At 31.2% G+C, this 22,299-nt stretch overlaps 1 protein-coding gene across 5 annotated transcripts in view; it reads left to right on the top strand.

Annotated features, from left to right (window-relative positions):
- The first annotated feature begins 400 nt into the window (after positions 1-400).
- LOC147069709 (phenoloxidase subunit 2-like) overlaps positions 401-22,299 on the top strand; it is a 91,862-nt gene continuing 69,963 nt past the window's right edge. Inside the window, exons 1-6 of one of the 5 annotated variants that reach the window (XR_015071195.1) lie at positions 554-681; positions 3,588-4,469; positions 6,097-6,446; positions 7,657-8,226; positions 11,444-11,563; positions 12,551-13,077. Coding sequence is in view for 2 of the 5 variants with exons in the window: in XM_085950678.1 (XP_085806804.1) it covers positions 3,591-4,469; positions 6,097-6,446; positions 7,657-8,161 (1,734 nt within the window). In the remaining 3 variants the exon portion in view is untranslated. Of the gene's footprint in view, positions 682-3,587; positions 4,470-6,096; positions 6,447-7,656; positions 8,700-11,443; positions 11,564-12,550; positions 13,078-22,299 lie in introns of those variants that run through there. The other 4 variants (XR_015071194.1, XM_085950678.1, XM_085950679.1 and 1 more) reach the window with 4 other exon arrangements.

The raw sequence follows: 22,299 nt of genomic DNA, 5'->3' as shown, positions 1-22,299 counted from the left end.
AAGCAGATGTAATTTACACACTATCTTTTTTTTCGACCATGTCCGATCCTTATAGGATCATATGGGCCTCCACAGAGTAGAGGTTTGTATTAACAGATTTTGTTTTTTACGAGAAGTGGATGTCAGTCACTTGCTCAATCTATTAGGTCCATACCCTGACTCACACACAGATTGAAAAAAATATATGTGTACTTGCCGGACCCAGGATTCGAACCTGAGACCCACGGCGTGATAATCCAACGCTTAAGCCGCGCGGCCATCGTGGGTGTAAAATACACACACTATCTATTCTTATATTATTTCAAATACCAAATGTGAATAGTCTACTTGAAAATCAAATCGTATTGAAGTGAAGAAATTATTTTTAAATTGCCATTGTATATTAGTTGGCAACGTTCTTGAATAATAATTGAACGTCATCAAATCAAACTCCATTTTTACATTTTGTAATCGGCAGCGTGTTGTCCAATTTTGTATTCGTTGATATTATTCGATATTCATTACACATAGTATATTATAAAGTCTGTGATATTCATTCTCTACAATTTCGTCTGCCTTGGATACATCGTGTGGTTTTACTTATTGGTTGTAATTCATTTAATTTGAATAGGTACGTTCGCCAAAATTATTTCTATCAAATTATTGCACTAATCCAGTGGACAAGAATAATATCATCGACCAGTAAGTTTATTAATTTATATGCTTTATTTTATTATATGCACATCGGTACTTAATTATTAAACAAATACAATGTAATAAAGTCGTAATTTTACTAATACGGCTTCATGTATTTTGTATGTAAACCGGAACCGCCCTTTGTCAGTGTTGCCAAGTCATAATTTAAAATTTCAATTGAATGTGACAAAAAAATTCAGTAAGTACCTAAATTCGACAAAATATCAGATTTCAGATTCAGAATAGCGTCACCAGTGTTGCCAACCGTACTATAATTATAGTATTTGTATTATTATTTTGATCCGCGTACTATGTACGATATAAAACAGGTAAAGGATAAAATACTGCCCCCATAAGCAAAAGGCAGCTATTTGCCAGTCACATTTTGAGATAATGAGACATTATTAATGAGACATTATTAATGAGACATTATTAACGTTTTTCCAAATTTTCTTAATATTTTTTTAAAATAATGTGGATGAATCATTTGATATAATATTATATCCTATAAGCAAAAACCAGTATATTTTCAATCGATGCGGTGTTTTTGCTTATGAAACTCGTTATAATGTCTTTTTGTTTAGCATAACTACCATTTTCGTGAAATAAAACCAAAAACAGTATGTCGATTATTATACTGAAATAAATTGTATACCGCTTTTGACTTTATGTCAAATGGTTCAGAATTTCACGTAGAGCATTATCTGTACACTAACTCAATTTGAGACTTTTGTCGAAAAGCTGCCTTTTTCCTTGTGAGGGCAGTACCTATAGTACGCCCAAAATACTATAATTTTGAATATCGGAAAAAATACGTGAAACGTATGTACTAAAATTTCGATATTTACTTATTATTAATTGATGCAAAGTAGGTAGGTACTAGGTATAATTTCGCAATATAAGAAAATGTAGAAAGCCTGAAAAAAAATCTATAAAAACTTTTAAAAAAATCCATAGACTTTGGTTTAAAATGACATTTCTTAATTGGTAAGCATTTTTGTTTGGAATAGGTACCTAAATGAAAAGGGGTCTCGGAATTTCTCAAATTCTCCGTTGTTTTTTTGTGTGAAGCAAAAATCTTATACACTTTCAACATAAATGACAACGCGTACTATAATTTTGGCCGAAATGCTATTATTTCTTGGACCGCGTACTATAACTCGGTCACAAAAATATGGCAACGCTAAGCGTCACTACCTCCTATGTGGTTTGTGTCGTATTCTGAGATAAGTAATCGAAATAAACTGTTTTAAAAATAACCGTAAAAGTAAATGATATAATGGTAGGTATATGTTATATAATGTATATAGTAAATGTTTTAACATTTTTTTATCCTAATTATAAATTAAAATAGGATAATCCTATTTTTTATAATTAATATATTTATTGTTAAATGGTAAAATCGCAGAGTTTTCCATGTTTTTATCACATAAGATTAATTCTATATGCACCGTGTTAAATACGTTGAATCATGTGTAACCATGCCGTGTTCACATACGACTAATTTAGTACTGAAACATTGTGGCGGACGCTCACATAGGATTAATTACGGTGCATGATTTTGGATGCTACCACATAGTATTAATTTAATATCGATTTTATTCGGTGATTCAATTTTTTTTAATCTTTCCACAAGTGATATAATGATAGATACTCAATGCATAATAATCGAGTGCATAGCAAATGCAGAGACAGGTGGCACTGTCACCTGGTATTTTTTCTAGTTGTAAATGAAATAATATTGTTGTTTTTATTAAATAAAACGCATTTTTTTGTAGTACTTATTCCACTTTTAATTAATATATTAGGACCGGTTTGGTCCGCCTCAGTGGGACATTTTCAACCTTATACATTTTTTTAAAACAATATTTATCAAACAAAATTCAAAGCGATAGAAATAATATAACAGTAGGTACATACATAATTATCCGTCCAATAATACCTACCCAATAACAGATTAATTTAAAACTAATGAGGTTGGACATTAATATTTCGTAATACGTCAGGGGCATTAAACAAATTATTTAAAATATTAACAAACCACAAAATATGAAACAATCTACACTTACAATAACATTAATATCAACAAATAATTATGATTAGTCAAAATTTACAATAATTTTTTTTTTTAAAAAATAAAATAAACAATATTATCAATTAAAGTGAGATCGAATAAAAAAACAAATACAACCAAAATATGAGTCAACATTAAATAAAAATTAAAATAATAAATAATGTACAATATATTATAAAGTTATGTTATGACAATTCCAAATATTAAATAGGGTATAATAATGGAGAAGACACAAAATATAATTGATCATTTAACAAATTAGAATTGGGCAAAAATTTATACCTATTAATTTCTAGGATTTCCTGTTTATCCAATTTTATAGATTTCTCATTCAAATGCAGGATTTTAAAAATTTTACTGATATTATAAGAGTGATTATTTAAACTTAAATGATTTCCAAAAGCTGAAGATTCATTACCATTTTTGGCACAGGCTTTTGGACGGATAGTTATTTATGTACCTATTGTTATATTATTTCTATCGCTTTGAATTTTGTTTGATAAATATTGTTTTAAAAAAATGTATTCAGTTGAAAATGGCCCAATGAGGCGGACGAAACCGGTCCTAATATATTAATTAAAGGTGGAATAAGTACTACAAAAAAATTGCGTTTTATTAAATAAAAACAATAATACAATGCAGTTCCATCATGAATTGACAGTTAACAAAATAAAAGAAATTAATGAAATAATAATTGAACAATGTTCATGTTCAATACATAGTTGAACATGTTCAATAATAAGAATGATATATTCTTAAATCTTGTAAATTATTCATTGAATAAAAGAAATAGTTAATTAGAAATAATAATTATCTAATTAGTCTTTTTCATTTTCAGGAAATGAGGTGCTTAGTCCTGGCGTTGAAAAATGACGAGAATAACACCGATGTCATGAATTCGGTTACTTTTCTGGTGACCAATTTGCAAGACATCTTTAAAAAAGAAGATATAAAAACATTCGACATTCTCAAAGATAAGGAATCCATTGAAAAAACCCTTATATTTTCTTCTAACACACTAATGATTGATTTCATCATTACCGTGGGTGGTTTTGATTTCGAATCGGAGTGTATTATTGCTATGGAGGCTATGGAAGGAGTCATCAACCAACCAAACAATACTGTCTTACAATTCTTAGACGCCTTGCTACCTGATGCATATCATCGATTTAACTACGGTATCCTGGATGGCACACTTATCTTCAACTTTCCTGGTCGTCTTGATTATGTAACTGAATATTATACTGCGTGTAAAGCAGTGTTACCACATTTAATCACATTAGTGAAGAAATCATCGAAAATTACCCAAGAATTGGCCCCGAATGAAGAAGAAACTATAAACCACCATCAGAATCGATTGAGAAGTAAAGTTGATGTCAGTCAAATCGAAAACAGTACTTTTGATGGTAATTTGGGACTCGAGGCTGCATTGAAGGTCATATTCGGAACGACGCATGACTTGCACCGCCAAATCGAAAATTGTTCGATTGAAAATATTTTAGGATCAGTACTGGCTAATAATGTAATTGCATCAAATGATGTTCCTTCAGGTCGGATATCCAAAATTAATGGATTTGCTTTCGAAGCTATTGATTATACGACCAACGTAAAGTGGCCTTTGATCGAATTGAAACCTGGCTATGAGAAGTGTCCTCTGTCTACGTTTGTAAGTGTCAGCATCGGAGACACCATTCCTTCTGGCGCCACCCACGTAGTAAAGGTGGGTAGCTCAAAAATTATGGTTATACCGAAATAATATAATTGTGAGATAACCCACAATTATTACAGCTGCAATTACACTTTTGATCTATGCATGTTTTGCCTATCGCAGCAATAACCATTCATTGCGTGCAAAAACGTTTATGCCCACATATTTTGTGTAAACCCGCATTTTTTGTATACTTGAATTAGTGTATATAAATTGGGGGGAAAATCTTTTAAGCGGAGGTCGGCAACCTTTCAGATTTATAGGGCGCAATCAACTTTTCGTTTTAATAATGGGCCACAAGCATCGTTGCCAACTTAACGTTATTCTTGCCAGACAGCATAACATTCAAAATACGTATCTGGCGTAAAATAGCATTGAATCTCGCATCTTTTGAAAACCGCAAACAACTTCAAATGTCTCTAATGCAATTATAGCTGATTTCATATGCGGCCTAGTTTTTTTTTTTTGCTTAAATTTCATACATTTAGGTTATATCTCTATAATCTCTCGAGAAGAAGGTTTTCAACATCTTTGGTCTGATCACATTTCATACCTAGATTATTTTTTTGTTGTATTATTTATTTATTATTTGTGAGTTCTTCTTTAAGTTCGTCTTTACCTACCAGAGGCACCTAGCGGAAAAATATGAAGCTTGTAATTTGAGACAATTTTTTGATAATTTACAATTGATTTATTTTTACCAGAAATGGATATTAGCCACTTGCCAAACCTATTAGGTCCATACTCTGACTAAGTATAATTACTCGGGGCTGCCCAGAATCATCACATGGTTCAGAGCTTTTCTGGGCACATTTCTGTAAATTTGAATGGTGTATAAAACTGCGGAAGTGAAAACATGGGTACCAATAATAAATTATTGTTTTTCACTTAGACTAGAAAAATATTTTAAGCTAAAAATATCATTTTATTCGAGCTTATCTGCTATATTTGTCATTGGCTACCGGAAAACAACACTCTCGTGAATACTTGCAATAACTACAGTAAACCCCCGTTAGTAAGAACCCCGTTAAATCGAAATATGTCATAATTCGAAAATATCACGAAAAAAAAGTCCCCTGAACATTATTTTCATATAAAACCATACTGGTAATTCGAAAATCGTAATACGAAATGATTTTTGACCCAGACAACAGGGCAACATTCCATAAATCGAAAAAATCATATTTGTTATTGGAAAAAGTCAGCTACATTTCAGAGCTCCAGCCTTAGATTATAGAAAAATATAGATAAAGCTATTGCAAGTGTTTGTCCCTCAAAACATGACGAACTTTTTCAAGCACTTGTCTCGCCCCCTTCACGCTTCCTCCGCGACCCTTTCCTGGGTTATTCGAAAATATGTGTAACTGTGTGCGTCTCGTAGTGTAGCCAGATATCGAATATGTATTCCAATGTTATAATTTTACAAGCGATGTTTTTATAAATTATATTATGGCAACACTGGCGTGTCGGCTATGCACTTGGTAAAACATTACTCACTAAAATCGGCTCATGCGGAGGGCTTGGCTCCAGCTTTGTTTGACACATGGTAGATTATTTATTACTTAGCAATATACGCGGTGCCTTAAATAGTATATATTTGTTTTACTTACTATAACTGTTTCCCCCCTCTCTTTTTCAGATGGAAGATTGTACTATAGAAGGTGATCACATAACAACTGATCGTACTTATAGTAATTACAATTATGGTCATATAACGAATGCAGGTATTGGTGTTCGAAAGAATGAAATCATTATATCCAAGGGCACTTTGATCGGCCCTTTTGAAAAGGGATTACTTGCCCATCTGAAGATAAGCGTATTTCCTATCTACTCCAAACCAAGAGTCTCTTTTCTTTCAATAGAAGGATTCCAGGACGATGAAGTTGAATCGTTGGATTCCGTTGAAAGTCTGTTGGATTCCGTCGACGGTGGAGATGAATCTTTGTTGGATTCCGTTACCATAAGAGAAATGCAGCTTAGTTTACTTGGGTAAGTGAATCAAATTAATTTCCTGTACAGCAGGTTTTTATTTAAAATTGAATACCTGCGAGGATAAATTGTTTAAATGTCATATTTTAATACTTTTACAAGATATATTAATTTACAAATTGTAAAATATCTTCATGCATAATTAGTGTCGTAATAAATGCAGTGGTAATCAAACTTTGCATCGTGATATCCTGGGACGCCGCGTCAAACTCAACGGCTGATAAAAATCCGTTTTAAACAAAAATCAATTATAGTATGCCGATGAATGATCATAATAATGTAGATATCTCATTATTTGTGATCTCTCCAATACTTTCGTCCACGATAAAAACAATGTTTTTGAATTTAATTAATGCAATTTTGGCAAAATCCAAAAGTAGGTATATTTGTTGGCAGTCTGTTCGAAAATGATTCATGACTTTTAAATTCTTCAATAGTTATAATCAGTGGCGGCTTGTGGATATTATATCTGGGGTGCTGCGGTTGGTTAAAAATAAAAATAAATGATTATTTGGATTATATTTTACTATTAACATCAAAATTATTAAAATTAAATATTATTAATGTTTTTATTTCATTATAAAATTGATTCTTCTGTCTTTTTTCTTTGAAAGAAGGTCTATTACCTTTTAGTTGCTCTCGACATCTGTCGCGACTCGCGCGTCGCTACTAGCTCAGAGTCGCTGTCCCTACAACGTTCGCAACACGAAAACAGTATTTTCGATTAGTGTTATTGTCTAAACTGCAGTACCAGACTAAACTCTGAGCGGCGAGCATATCCTATCGAAAATGGTACTGTATGAGAATAAATCACGCGATGCATCACTTTCATCGCGGTTATGATAATTATTATTGGATGTATCGGTGCGTGGGCAAGCTTAACACGCTTAAATAATATTGATATTCTCTTATAATGTATATAAATTTATGTAAATTATAATATTACATTTTTCTCAACTGCTTGGGGGTGCTGTAGTTACGCAGTGCATATGGACGAGCCGCCAATGGTTATAATAATATGCTTGTGACTATTTATATGATTTTGAAAAATGGCAGTGGCTGATACTGTCTGACCATGTCTCTGTAAGTGGATTAAACCAATCGGTTTTGTATTATTGTATTTAATTCTGTATAATGTCTTCCCACCAAAAAATGCCACTGATAAATGTAGTTTTAATCAATACATATATATTTTTTGTCTCTATTACAGGGAATCGAATATAATACTACATAACATGGGCGTAGTAAAACTGCATCCTGATCAAATTAAGACTCGATTGGTGAAAGCCTTCAGAAAAAGTGATGTCATTATTGTAGCCACTCAGAAACTACGTTCACCGGACAAATATATTCTTGAACATGTCTTGCTTGAAGACTTCCAGGCTTCAATCCATTTTACCCGTTTGCAGATGAATCCAAATACACAAACATTATTTGCCACATGCATTTTAGATGGGAAACCCAAGTTTATATTCGGCCTTCCTGGAAACCCGGTGTACTCATTTGTCACCTACAAACTGATTATACTGCCTTCATTGATGTCATTCATGGGAGCTAAACACGAAAGATTGAATACAGATTTTGTCAGTCCAAACAATACTCTCCACACTCTTATATCTAACCAATTTCAATTTGCGACGAAATCTACTAAAGACAACAAATGGGTTAAAGATGTGATCTCTTCCTGTAAAGTATTCCCTGATTCTAGTATTTAAACAGGATCAGTTGTGGAAACAATTTATATTTACGGGTTACCGTCTGTTATTTTAGACGTGATTAGGTAATTCAAAGAAAATTAACCTCATTTTATTATTCGATATAAAATCTAGTTTGCCATACATACTATAAATTATAGCGCCTGTACACGTGCATGGATTTACTGGCAGCAATAATGTGTAAATTAAACTATCGCGATAATCACTATTTACCCACAAAAGTGCCAACTGTTTCACCAATCTAATAATTCTCCAAGTGTGAGTGAAATGCGTTGTTGTCACCTATTTGATAGGTTGTGAAATTGGTAATTATGAAAATGCTCTGCGCAGTTTAGTTCGTATTTATTGTTCTACTGCGCAGGCACACATATCGCACAAGTTCCAAATATTTCGACAAAATTCAGAAGCCGCTGAAATTTTTTGAACAATGTATGCAATCTTGCAACATGCACGATAATACGTGTTACGGTAACCGGACAAAACAGAACATGAATAAACAGAACGGTGACAAAACAGAACATGAAAAAACAGAACAGCCAGGGGAAAAATAAAACATTCATTTTTGTCGTATCTATTAATTAATTAAATACTTATAAAACTTAAGTTTATAAACGAAATATATAATATATTTTTTAATAACGGCATGTTGGCCATACGGCGTAAAAACCTCAATATATCTGCTTGATTTTGATAATCATGATTCAAGATTCAAGACTGCTGAAAAAAAACTACCATTCGCCAAATAAATAAATATTATTAATATGATGCTAATAGATAAATTACAATACATATTCAAATAGCAAAATTTCCGTTTTTTATCTTTACTTACAGAAAATATATTAAACTCATTTCGTTGTACCTAGTCACCCGAACATTTTGAACATATTTGTTTGATTAAGACGAGATATAGGTACCTAGCTTACCGGCAACACCAAGTTGAGTCCCGTTTAATTGAGGCTTTCCATCGATTAGGAATGCAGATATCATATAATTTGATTTTTTTTACGGCGTATTGAAAATCTGTGTTATTAAAAATCTATACAACATAATATAGAGATACGACAATTTCAATATTAAATGTTATATTTTTCCTGAAAGGTCATACTTAGTTCTATTTATCGCTGTTCTGTTTTGTCATGTTCTGTTTATTCGTGTAACCCGTGTTTACACTTGCATTTTCTTGTTATAGCCACAATAATACATTCTGTCAGCAATAAATCCATGCATGTTATAAGTTCTACTATAATTATTATTGTATGACAAATGTGTCAAAAATATTATACTATATTTTTTGTAGAATTCAGTATGAAAACTAACCATTTATATACTACAGTTTTTTCATATATTTTATAATGTTTAAGCCTTTTCAGGATTATAATGTATTTTTAAAAAATCGCACCACTATGAAATTGGAAATTTTGTCCACTATTTTGAGAAGTCATCATTATTTTGAAAAAAATATTTTCTGCTGAATTTAAATGATAAATTAACCACAAAACATTTTAACAAATTGTAATTAGTCTGAACTAATCAACATACGGGGTCCGAATATATGAAAGTGAAGCAGAAAAAAGGTTGCTTTGGGCCAGTAATTGAATCATTTCCCAATGTGGAAATATCTGTAGCAAACTATTCGCCCGCATCTGTCATAGACAACTGAATCAGTAAATCTAATATTATTGATATTCGGCATAGCTTATTCAAATTGTTGTTTCATTTACTGCAATTAATTTTAACTTTGACAGTAAGTGTTTCGATATATTGTAGGGCGTGAAATATGATTCTAACGATTCTAATTAGGTATTATTTTTATCAATGTCTAATTATCTTATTCTTATTCAGGTTTTGCCAACAATAAATTAATAGAACTAGTTTCAAAGTCGTTGACCTTCATTTTTTCATCAATATTAGAACTACTTAATGTCCATTTGTTGGTTGAAAATAGAATTAGATCGACGTTGATCGCAAAATTGTCATCGGTCACATTTTTTTTTATATTTCACAGCTTAACGTTATACATGTTTAATAATATTGCTTATAATGTCGGGGATTCCTGGTTCGACTGTTGTTTTTCTTTGTGTGTTTGGACATAATAGGTAGAGCAAGACAAGTGGCTAACATCCATATCTCGTAAAAACACAAATCTATTGATACAACTTCATACAGGATCGAATACGGTAAAAAATAACATTTTATTTTGCTGTTTGCTTTTTCTAAATACCTAGTATGTTTGCAAAAAGAAAATATTCTAGTTCAGTCCTTATATTAAGTATTTAGCGGTTTTTTGCGATTATCTCAAAATGGTGATATAATGGAGGTTATTATCGGCCTCATTTTTATTTTACTCTCTTTATAATCATTGTAGGCTAGAATGCCTTGCCAGGCTATAATAATTATATGTATAAGTACGTCAATTATTACGGTTACTGTGATGCATTTTTTCATGTAGCAACACTACGTTCTAGGGCCTAGAATCTAGGGTAATTGAAACTTTTGTACTTTATCAAATATGCATGCAATAAACACAATAAAGCTTCATTAAAAATTCTGGGTAAAATTACCTGTGGCAGATATCACAAATGTGTGGTTTCGGCCTCCTCAGTAGGCATGATCGTATCACTATATCAATCGGCATAAGTCCTTGACGCCTGACATTTTACATCATTATTACTATTATCATTACTATTTATTACTATTACATCATTATTATTACAGTCATTACTATTAGTGCCCATACGCACTTGCGGCAGGCCTGCCGCCTATCGTTTTTTGTATGCCGGCTAACCGCAGCGGCCTGCCGCAAATCGCACTTTGCATACAAAAAACGATAGGCGGCCTGCCGCAAGTGCGTATGGGCACTTACTACTTATAATTTTGCACTTACAACAGGTTACAATTGGGATGACAACATGTTTATCATTAAATAATTTTACACAAATGTTATTAATTTTTATAAAGCTTTTACATCTTTATTTGTTTATTTTAAATTAATATTTTATTATTCATTATGTATGTATCTAGTTATTAATAACACAATAATTTTATGTGCCTTTGATATCTTCTAAATACATTTTATATTTTCTGAGAAATATGTTTGTTTGTTTTATCGTTCTAGCAGGTTTTCGATGGCAAAAAGACAAATGAATTAATCATATCATAAAGCTAGTTTGAAGATAAAACTCATAATGTAACATTTTGATAGTCTCCAGATAATAGGGTTTGAACATATTTTTTGAAATAACAATTTTATTTTAAACTTGACATGTTCTCCCTTATTCGCAGAATCCAATAAATCTGAGAATACAAAGAATATAATCAGCTTTTGTAAAAATAATTGGAACACAATGATCTTTACCTGGCGCAATACGTTCTTTAGTGAAGCGATGGTATTTCTATAGTTAGGTAAGGGTTTTTGCAATTATTTGACATAATTTAAATGAACTAAATTCTGAGTAAAAGGAAAATCAAAACCATATGATATCTTTAGTTGATTTTTTCAAAATGAAATTTTATATCACAGCGATATATTATAAAAACCTATGGAAACTCACTCTGTGACGAAGTTGATGATAATGAAGAATTTATAAAATTATGTTATATCAATTTACCTAACAAGAGATTTATTGATTTTAATAAGTTTATTACCATAATCAGTTTCTTTTGTTCACCTATAATTATATATTAATGAAAATAATGTCTAAAGCAATGATACTCAACCTTTTTTTTCTTCGGGCCAAATACATATATTTGTAAAGTAACGCGGGCCGCATCACTACTGGTGTGACAAAAACAATCATGAAACCCCCCCTTTTTCACAAAACATTTTTGAGATTTTAAAAATTATGCGTGTTTTTTAAATTAATCGTGTGCAATAGCAACACTCTTATACCAGATCTGATGTGAACCATAATGACAATCCTCTTCGGGTGTCACTATCTGTGCGTCAAAGTCGAAACGAATCTCATGATATACGAAATTTCTGATAATAAATGTGTTTCGGGCCGCACATAAAAGCTTAAAGGGCCGCAGGTTGAGTATCACTGGTCTAAAAACTAGATGAAACCATCAGTGTTTTTTTTCCAATTGATGTGGGAGATCTAGAATTGCAGCTGGTCGAATGTGAGGAAAAGAAAAATATCAATATTTAAAGCAGCGGTCCCCAACCGGTGGTTCGTGAGAGAATTTTGGTGTTCCGCAGAGTAATTCGAATATATTTGCAATTTTAGTATTTAATAATAAGTTTCAATATATTTTTATAATATTTTTCCTTGCCTATGCCTTCAGCATATTACCCATATTCTTCTTCACGCCGAGGAGAGATGGCTGTCGAGGGGCAAAGTACTTACCCGATTGTTTGACCTCCAATAAGTCAAGTTATTCTTTCAGCAGCAAAATAATTCGAAGTTCCAAGATCTCTTTCCTGACATTCAACGATTGGCTGGCGAAGCTTGCATACCTGGCAGACATTTTTTCTCTGTTGAACGAGTCGAATGTGTCCTTGCAAGGACTGCACACGGACGTGTTCACATTTTGAGGCAAAATTGATGCATTTCAATGGAATATATAGCTGTGGCAAACGCGGTTGGCTAAAGAAGATCTGGAAATGTTCCCTAATTTGGATGATTGTGTAAAACAGGAAGATGTCAACCGACAGGTAATAACTCTTGTTCGACAGCACTTACAGTCGCTCACTGACTCTTTCTGTCGTTATTATCCAAAGAGGATCCCAGACACGGAAATACGGGGATTATATTGGAACCAAGATCCAACAGCTTGTTTCAAACAAGCAGCAACAAAGGTCACACTGATTATCTTTCTGTTACCTGTAATTATTTATCTTTTACGCACCTCTATGTCGACGTAGAATTCATATTAATTTAATAATTGTATTGATTCTTTTTTAATAAAATGAAATTTAAAATTTTTGTTTTTTATAAAATATAAAATTTGCATTTTTCGTTATGAATATTTGTGTTAGGTAATAAGTTTATTTATTATAATTCTTTTATCATTATATTGACATATCGAATTTTTAACAAGTGTGGAAAAAATACGTGGTAGTGGTCTGCGGGATTCAAGATTTTGAGTTTAGTGGTCCGCAGGGTTTAAAAGGTTGGGGACCGCTGATTTAAAGAACACATTTTTATCCTCGAAATTAATTTATTTTAAGCAAATTGGTGTAATATTCTAGCCTTACTGTGAGAAGTTTCAAGCTGTTTGCGGTGGCCATCAGCAATCAGCACTGTGTCATCGGCATACCGTAGGTATATTGCTGATAGGTTTCCCATTAACCAAATTACCCATGGATTCACCTTGTAAGGCTTCCTTGCAAATAGCTTTCAAGTACAGGTTAAATAGCTGAGGTGACTCTTTTATCTTCACTGATTTAGTTGTAGATCTTAATATTTGCTATTCGCCTTTTTTGATACAGTGATAAATGTCTATTTCAACCAATTAGGGAATTTTGCCGGTTTCATAAATTTTATTACAAATCGAGTAGAATTTCTAATCGGTCTAACATTTCATTGTAAATATTATCAGGGCCGACAGCTTTACCACTTTTAGTTTCGTATTGCGTTTATTATTTCTGCTATATTTATGACTAGAGCTTGTTCGCGCTCATCAAAGTATAGCCAATAGGTCCTCTATCGTCACTGTTCGACTTTCACGATTTCGTAATAAAGTTTTGTGTAAAATTAATAGTTTTTCTTGATTATCTCAGAATATGCTTTTATGGACTTATACATAAACAGAAATGAGACAGGAACCCTTTCTAAATGTGATTGAAATTTTTGAATAATGCCTTTTGTTCTTATTTTGTTTCTGATACTACTCACAATAACGCAATTGTTCTACAACACAAAATTTTATTTGCTGGTTACACATAGCACAGCATAAATCAAGTTTTATTTAATAATTAATATATGGTATTAATCTACTTATATTATTATCCTACAGCTTTTTCTGATTTGGCAAGCGATTGTGTGCCTTATTTGTATTGTGCGATAGGTCCAAAAAAATCTATCCAATGATCGTTCTTTATTTAAATAAAAATTTACAACGTTTTTAAATTTTCTGTTGAATTATTATGCTCAATATGCTCAAACTTGTATTTGATATGAAGTAAATAAGAAACAAACAAACAAATAATATAGAATACTGAAATGTCATTTTGATTTCCATAGTAACGCACGTATATATTAATAATTTAGTTGCTAGGACCACCCCCTTAGCAATCAATAATAGTCTTTTACTTTTTACGGATTTTTCTGAAATAACTTTCCATACAAAACAGAATTAACTGAAAATGAATTCAATTCTGCTTAAAGATGGCTAAAAGTATTAAAAGAATGCATTGGCATCGTGTTCTGATATATTATTCTAAAAGTTTCAAACGTTCAACTACTCGGGAAGTTAGTTAAAAATCGATTGCAAGATTTGTACTGGACAAACAACCACCGGACAAACAACGATACGAGCTAATAATAAAAACGTTGTAAAACGTAGGAATTTGAGAATTTTCCATCCTGATATTGTTATAATATTACTGTGTATTTGATTGACTCATAATAATTACCATTCGACGCAACTATTTTTTAGAGACGCATATTATTGGGATTATTGTTTGAAATACGTGCGTTATGGGTTGCGGATAATAAAAATATACTAATTAATAATATTGTTCATTTATTATTATTCACAGTTTTATAACATAATAAACAGATGACAATTTATAACAAGGGGTTAGAATCATATAATATAACAGAACGAAAGAGGTGTGTATCTTTACGAGTACGAAGAGAAGTTCGGATTAATTATTACTTGACGAAAGTCTGATTTAGAACATTTATTTACTTATTATTGAAAATAAATAGATAAACAAAGCAATGAGAAATCGGGAGTTTAGACATTGGTCCATGTTGATCTGTTATTGTCTCAATTGGACAATAGACCGCGTGATATTGGTAATAGATAATACCTAGAATGAATTTGGGAAGAATAATAATTCTAGTGTTTATTGTTTACTCATAAAATAGAAATCTAATTGGTATATACAAATACTGTCGCGACAAGTAAACAAATTAAAGTAAGTCAGGGCTTCTCAACAATATAGGTTATGGAGTGTGAATATTAAAACGTGCAACACTACACAAAGATTTTGTTTAAATGACCGTCAATTTCGACTAACTATTAAAATCAGATCAACTGATAAACATATTACAAGTGCTTTATTTATGTTGTTTGGAATTTATTAATTCACAAGTGCTCTGTTTTAAGTTAAGGCTTACCCTCTGACGGAATTACAAAGAAAAGTCTTTTTACACTTTTATTGTTTTATTCATTGTTTTGTGCACTACACAACGTTATATTATTATTAATTTACTCACTTATTGAATAGGTATGTACTCATATTTTAAATGACAGCCAAAATATTTTTAATCCACAGTAAAAAACGGCGTGTATAAATCATCTCAAGTTTATTATTAAAATAACCATCAGTTTACTTATGGAAAACACTCAAATATCAGTGGATTTCTTGAATTTCGAAAAAAAAAATCAATAATTCGGTAGGTATTTATTGCCAAACATATAATTCGATCTACTGAAATTTAGTAATACTTATTAAAAATCAGTGGAATTGACTAGAAAAATCTAGAGTAGAGTTCTTGAGTATTTATAACAGTGTTCCGAATTCTTTTCGGTATCGTGGACCTTTTTCAATGTGTATGAAGTTTCGCTGACCCTCCCGTGATAAAAATGTATTATAAAAACCACTCTTTTAAAAATTTCACCCTTTCCCACAAATTTTAATTTAAAAAATAGTTACAAGAACTTTTTATATACAACGTTTTAAAATTTTCTGTTGAATCATATAAACTTGACTTGACTAGCTTAAACGATCAAAAAAAATGTATTTGATAGAAATAATACTGAAATGTTATTTTGACATTTCATATTGATTTCCATAGTAACGCACGTATATATTTATAATTTAGTTGCTAGGACCCCAGACCCCTAGCAACCAATAATGGTGTCGAAATAGCTTTTCATACAAAAATGAATTAACTGAAAATGAAATCAATTCTATTTAAAGATGACTTAACGTATTAAAAAAAATGCATTGGCATCGTGTTCTGATATATTCTAAAAGTTTAATATGTCTGTCGGGAAGTTAGTTTAGAATCGATTGCAAAATTTGTACTGGATAAACAACCACCGGACAAATAAGAATACGACCTAATAAAAACGTTGTAATAATAAAGGGATGGAAACACAAAAAAATAAAACATTTTTAAAATGTATTCATGAAATATATTATTCTGTAATATTATGTCAAGTTACAAGAGAACCAAGATATACGAAACTGTCGACCGTATCAAACGTGTATGCACTGATATCTTGCTTTGGTGCTCCTTCTCGTGGTGTGACATAGACAGGCATGTATTTAGTTTTTCCCTCGTTTATGTGTAAGCCCATTCTTTGGCAGAGGCTTCTAGTGCTGTGAATGCCTTTTTCAGCGCCAATTCTTATATGACAAATTCTTGAATATGGTTGATTCTTCCATTGATTGACAATCTTCATTTAAGTAAGCTCTTTGGAGTAGAAATGGAATTCGTATTCTTAAAATTGTTTTCTATATACTCTTTGTTTTGTGGGATGTGTACTTATTAAAATATATTTTTAACAGCTAGAAATAACTAACTAAACAAATTACTAACGCTCAAGACATACCTCTGAATGTCAATTAAAATAAAAAACACAATCTTTTTGAAGGATTTGACAACGGAAAATCACGGAAGTGCACATATTCTTTTTGCAGTAGTAGTTTTGTGTAGCAGTTAGAGTATGGACCCAATAGGTTGAGCAATTGGCTAACATCCATTTCTCGTAAAAACAAAATCTGTTAATACAAACCTCCACTATATGGAGGCCCATATGATCTTATTAGCATCGGACATGGTCAAAAAAAAATTTAAAATATTTTAATGAAAAATTATATCACCAAACAATTTCAAACTAATAACCTTTCAAATCTCGTGATATGATATATCAAAAATGTTTAGCTTTGATAACAAGCCGTCTGCCGCAAAATTTACGCACACACTGGTAAAAAATGATTTTTTTTAGTTTTAGGTAAGTAAATAAAAAAAATCATTGTTGCAGACTACCTGTCGCACACTGTGTAATAGAGAAACACGCTCTTTTACTTCCCATTGATTAGATTGATTTCAATGGTAAACATCTGTCTTTTGAAAAACAAGAGTCAGGCTTCGTTTGTTGTTGCGATATTGTAAGAATTCCATGTAAAATGTTGATTGAAATTTGCAAACCAATTTCTTTGTATACCTGTGTATGATTTAAAAAATATTTACTTTAACCATTTTTTTCTACATTACATTTGTATAATTTGACTGTCGACTCGCGGACCACCGGTTGCGAAACACTGGACTACATGGTGTAATATTACTCTATGAGTGTATTTTCTTGAGTAATCGAACGAATTATGAAATTAAGAAAGTATAATAGTCTATGTCGAAAGTCATCAATAACAGCTATTATCACACGTCATTTTGCATTCTGCAGTTTAGGTACAAGGTGTTTCTAATTTTTCATTCATCAATTTCGGTTGTTTCGGGTACGTCGTGTGGCTTAATTTCTTAGTTGTATTTCATTTAACACATTTTTCTAAATCATTACAGTACCTATCCAGTGTGAAGAACAATATCAACATCGACCAGTAAGTGTATTAATTTTCTCATCCCTTTCCAGCTTTGTTTCCTCCGTCTTTTATAATAATATACTTACTATTTTATACATATGTGTATACTATAATAATGTCGCTATTTTACTAATATGGCTTCATGTACGTACCTACTAACAAACCGCCCTTTGGCTTAAGAGGACGCTCTACAGAATCGGCCTTGAGAATTGAAAATATGATTTTTTTACATGTGGTCCATAATAACTGGTCTACTAGTTAATATAAAAAGGTTGCCGCCAATGTTTGTCTCAATAAACTCCCTACAAGTGAAGTGAAGCTATGGGGTGACCAAAAAATAGTACTTTCTAATAAAATTTATTTTCTAATAAATTTACTAATAACATTTAATGTTACTAAATTCAATATGTTTATCAGTTCTTTGGTGGGAAGTATTGCAACTGATATGATGGATATGATAACTTTTTTGATTATGTGTTGGCCACGATATAAACTTAATAATATATTAATAACTTTTTAACCTGAAATTGTCCGACAACTAAACATACGAAGGATGTTGACATACATATCAACCTACATTTTTATTTCATGTGCTATCCAAAAAACATTACTAATGAATAGTGCTTATTTGTAATGTTTAGGACCTACATATTAAAAATAATAGGTATTGTTTAATTCTAATGCATATTTTTTAAAACGTAGAATTTACTGTCTGCCTATAAAAAGAAAGTGACTTTTTATTGCCTGCGCAACTTCACTTTTATACTAGTGAAACAAGTGGTAGGTAAAGCCAATGGGCGAAATTATATATTATATTAAGAGTGCCTAAAAATAATTATTAACATACAGTCACTAGACACATTATTTTTTTATTAATCCATCGGACTGGCGGGCATATAAAAAATGACTATAAAAAATGACTGTCGCTAGAAAAAGTGTCTGACAGGGCTGCCGACGCAATTAATTATATTGTACTTTTTAAATTTAATTTATAATATATTTTATTTAAGTTTTGTGCATCTAATGCCGGGTCCACACTGGCGCAAAACAATGTCGCGCGACAACCTCGATAAATTTTACGATAATTATCATAATGGCTTAAAAAATTTTACGATAATTATCATACTTATCGTAAAATTTAACGAGGTTGCCGGCAACATGCTGCCAATTTGGACCCGGCATAATATCCACTGTGGTTCACGTAGTGGCATGTACCTGTTTTTCTGGGGTCAACTAATTCAAAAAGTAAACACCCATAATAGAATTTTTCCAGTTTTGGTTGCATTATATTCCAACTCATTTCCGATATTATTAATGGAAATTTCTCGGTGTACATAGTAAACAAACCTACGAATAAAAAAAGACAGTAAGGAACACAGTGATTCATCGCAGTAAAAACTGGCAACCAAAATGGATTATATTATATTCCATCGTATTATTTTCTCGAAATCATAAAGATACTATAATAGTATTTGAGTATCAACCTATGTTCAATTTGAATTGGGTTATAATAATAATATACCCGTAGATATATCAATAGTATGTTTGCCACGATATCCACCCAAGTTATCAGTATGTACTTGCACAGGTTTGATTAAAAACTATGATGAAATTAACATTTTACAAATATTATATTATTTTGACAGCCCTGTTTTCTGATCAGCGGACACGTGCAGGTGGTGTTTATCAAATAATAATGTAAGATTGTCCACAATAATAATAATGTAGATGGTCGACAATAGTAATAATACTAATAATAATGTTTTTTTTAAATAAAATCTCCGATGATTAGTGATTTTTGCCAAAAGATCGATTTAAATTAACGTGCGTACGACGCCGAGGTCGATTTCATACTAAATTATATTTGAATACGGAGCTCTTCAGCCGCCCCTTAAGGGCGGACATGCTCAGCGTAGGTCAAAATGGAGCTTTTATTGTATTTTCAAAGCATGATCCTGGACATTCCTTAAACGTTGTAGATAATCTATTTACATAATTTTGAAGCCTTATTATCCTTCATATTTATTTTAAACGTTTGATGACTGCATAAAGTATTTTTATTACATACAACAGTATTCTTTTATACCTCTCGCTCTAATGTTTTAGAATATAGTCATATTTCAGTACATAAATGTGCAGTGATGTTAAGATTTTTTACATTTATTAATTTTTAAACGCATTTATAAAACCATCAGTATAATTTATGTCGACATTATTGTAGTTAAATATTTACAATAAAAATTATATTGATAATCTCTGTGATCCCAAATTTGACAAGAATTAGGCATTTTATTATTCAAAAAATGGGCAAGATTGACACATTGAAGATAATTCTAAAGATACTGATTATAAGCTATGTCTTTGACCATTCAAGTGTGATAAACATCCTACGAATAATGATTGTATAAATAAATTTGACCATAAATTGACACACTAAAACTGAAGTAGAGAGTAAGATCATGATAACGCGCGTGTTTGAACATGTACCGTTTTAAAAAAAAAGATTTTTTTTTCGGTTAGGTACATGTTCAAACACGTGCGTTAACATGTTCTTACTCCCTACTTCAGTTTTAGTTTATCGATTTATAGCTACGGCCATATGTTGTAGCTTAACTACTGAGGAATGCCAAAAGAAATGGCGTACTTCAAAAAAACACTACCTTATTCTTAGGTCAATAATTATTATAAAGCAATCATTATTCGTAAGATGTTTATCACACTTGAATGGTCAAAGACATAGCTTATAATTAGTATCTTTAGAATTGTCTTCAAATGTTTTAATATTGCCCATTTTTTGAATAATAAAATGCCTAATTCTTGTCAAATTTGGGATCACAGAGATTATCAACATAATTTTTTATCGTAAATATTACACTATAACAATGTCGACATAAATTATACTGATGGTTTTATAATTGCGTTTAAAAATTAATAAATGTAAAAAATCTTAACACCACTGCACATTTATGTACTGAATATGACTATATTCTAAAACATTAGAGCGAGAGGTTTAAAACAATACTATTTTATGTAATAAGGGCGGACGTGGCCCCCTTTTATTTAAATATTATACGAATTGAAATAAACTCATTACCAGTTTTGTGGCCAAGATCTTTTAAGACCAAAAATCATGCCTCAACCTACTGTAGGTAAGTACCTAAATACTAGGGTTGTTTTGGATGGAGTACTGTATCCATCGATATAGTAAATAAATGGATGGGGTGTGTATATACAAATGCAACGAAATAGTGGGCATTTAATTTAAACTAGTCCGAGAGTCATTATCGCTGAGAATATCTGAACACGTCAACATGATAATATTTATGTTGTCATAACTGTTGATTCGTTACTGTTACCCCATTTTTATTCGTTCTATGCTCCGTGCTTGACTGCATCCTTACTCAAATTATTTTGTTGCCTAATCTTGGCTTATATACTCGTATTATGAGCTTTTTCGAGCATTTTCCTTTTCTCTTGAACTGACATTTTTTTTTGTTTTGTTAAGACATTTTAACTTGTGTAGGTAAAGAAAAAACCAATACAAAACATTGAAATCACGAAAAAAAATCGGAGGTATTGTACTGCTTAAGTATGCAGTTACTTCTCGGGGGTCTACGATCATAAGTGCGAAACTACAAAAACACTGTACTGAGATAAAGGTAAAATAGGGTAAAATAGTTTTTATTGTTAAAAAAAACAATTTCACACTGTAAAAATACAAAAATAATAAATTAAAGCTGTTGTAACATATTCATAAGAGTAATGTAGAGCATCAATATCGTCATTTAAGACATTAGTTAGATTGGAAAAAAATAAAATATAATTAATGGGAGACATTCGCCCTTTTGTCTCTCAAAATATTTTCAAATAAGGTAACTGGTAAATATTTGTTCTTAAGGGGGGATATGCTCGTCGAAGGTCAAAATTGAGTTTTTATTGTATTTTCAAACCATGATCCTGGACACTCCTTAAACGTTGTAGATAATCTATTTATATAATTTTGAAGCCTTATTATCCTTTATAGTTATTTTAAACATTTGATGACTGCATGAAGTATTTTTGTTACATAAAATAGTATTCTTTTAAACCTCTCGCTCTAATGTTTTAGAATATAGTCATATTTCGGTACAGAACTGTGCAGTGGTGTTAAGATTTTTTACATTTATTAATTTTTAAACGCATTTATAAAACCATTAGTATAATTTATTACGAGATAATTTTTGTAAAATATTCACGATAAAAAATTATTTTGATAATCTCTGTGATCCCAAATTTGACAAGAATTAGGCATTTTATTATTCAAAAAATCGGCAAAATTAACACATTTGAAGATGATTCTAAAGATATTTATTATAAGCTATGTCTTTGACCATTCAAGTGTGATAAAAATCTTATGAATAATGATTGCTTTATAATA

This window comes from Rhyacophila brunnea, unplaced genomic scaffold (assembly GCF_057557595.1).
Source record: "Rhyacophila brunnea isolate RB1 unplaced genomic scaffold, BYU_Rbru_1.0 scaffold_23, whole genome shotgun sequence".
In the NCBI taxonomy this organism is placed as follows: Eukaryota; Metazoa; Arthropoda; class Insecta; order Trichoptera; family Rhyacophilidae; genus Rhyacophila; species Rhyacophila brunnea.
Note: the sequence above shows the minus strand (reverse complement) of the source record. Positions and strands in the feature narration are given on the sequence as shown.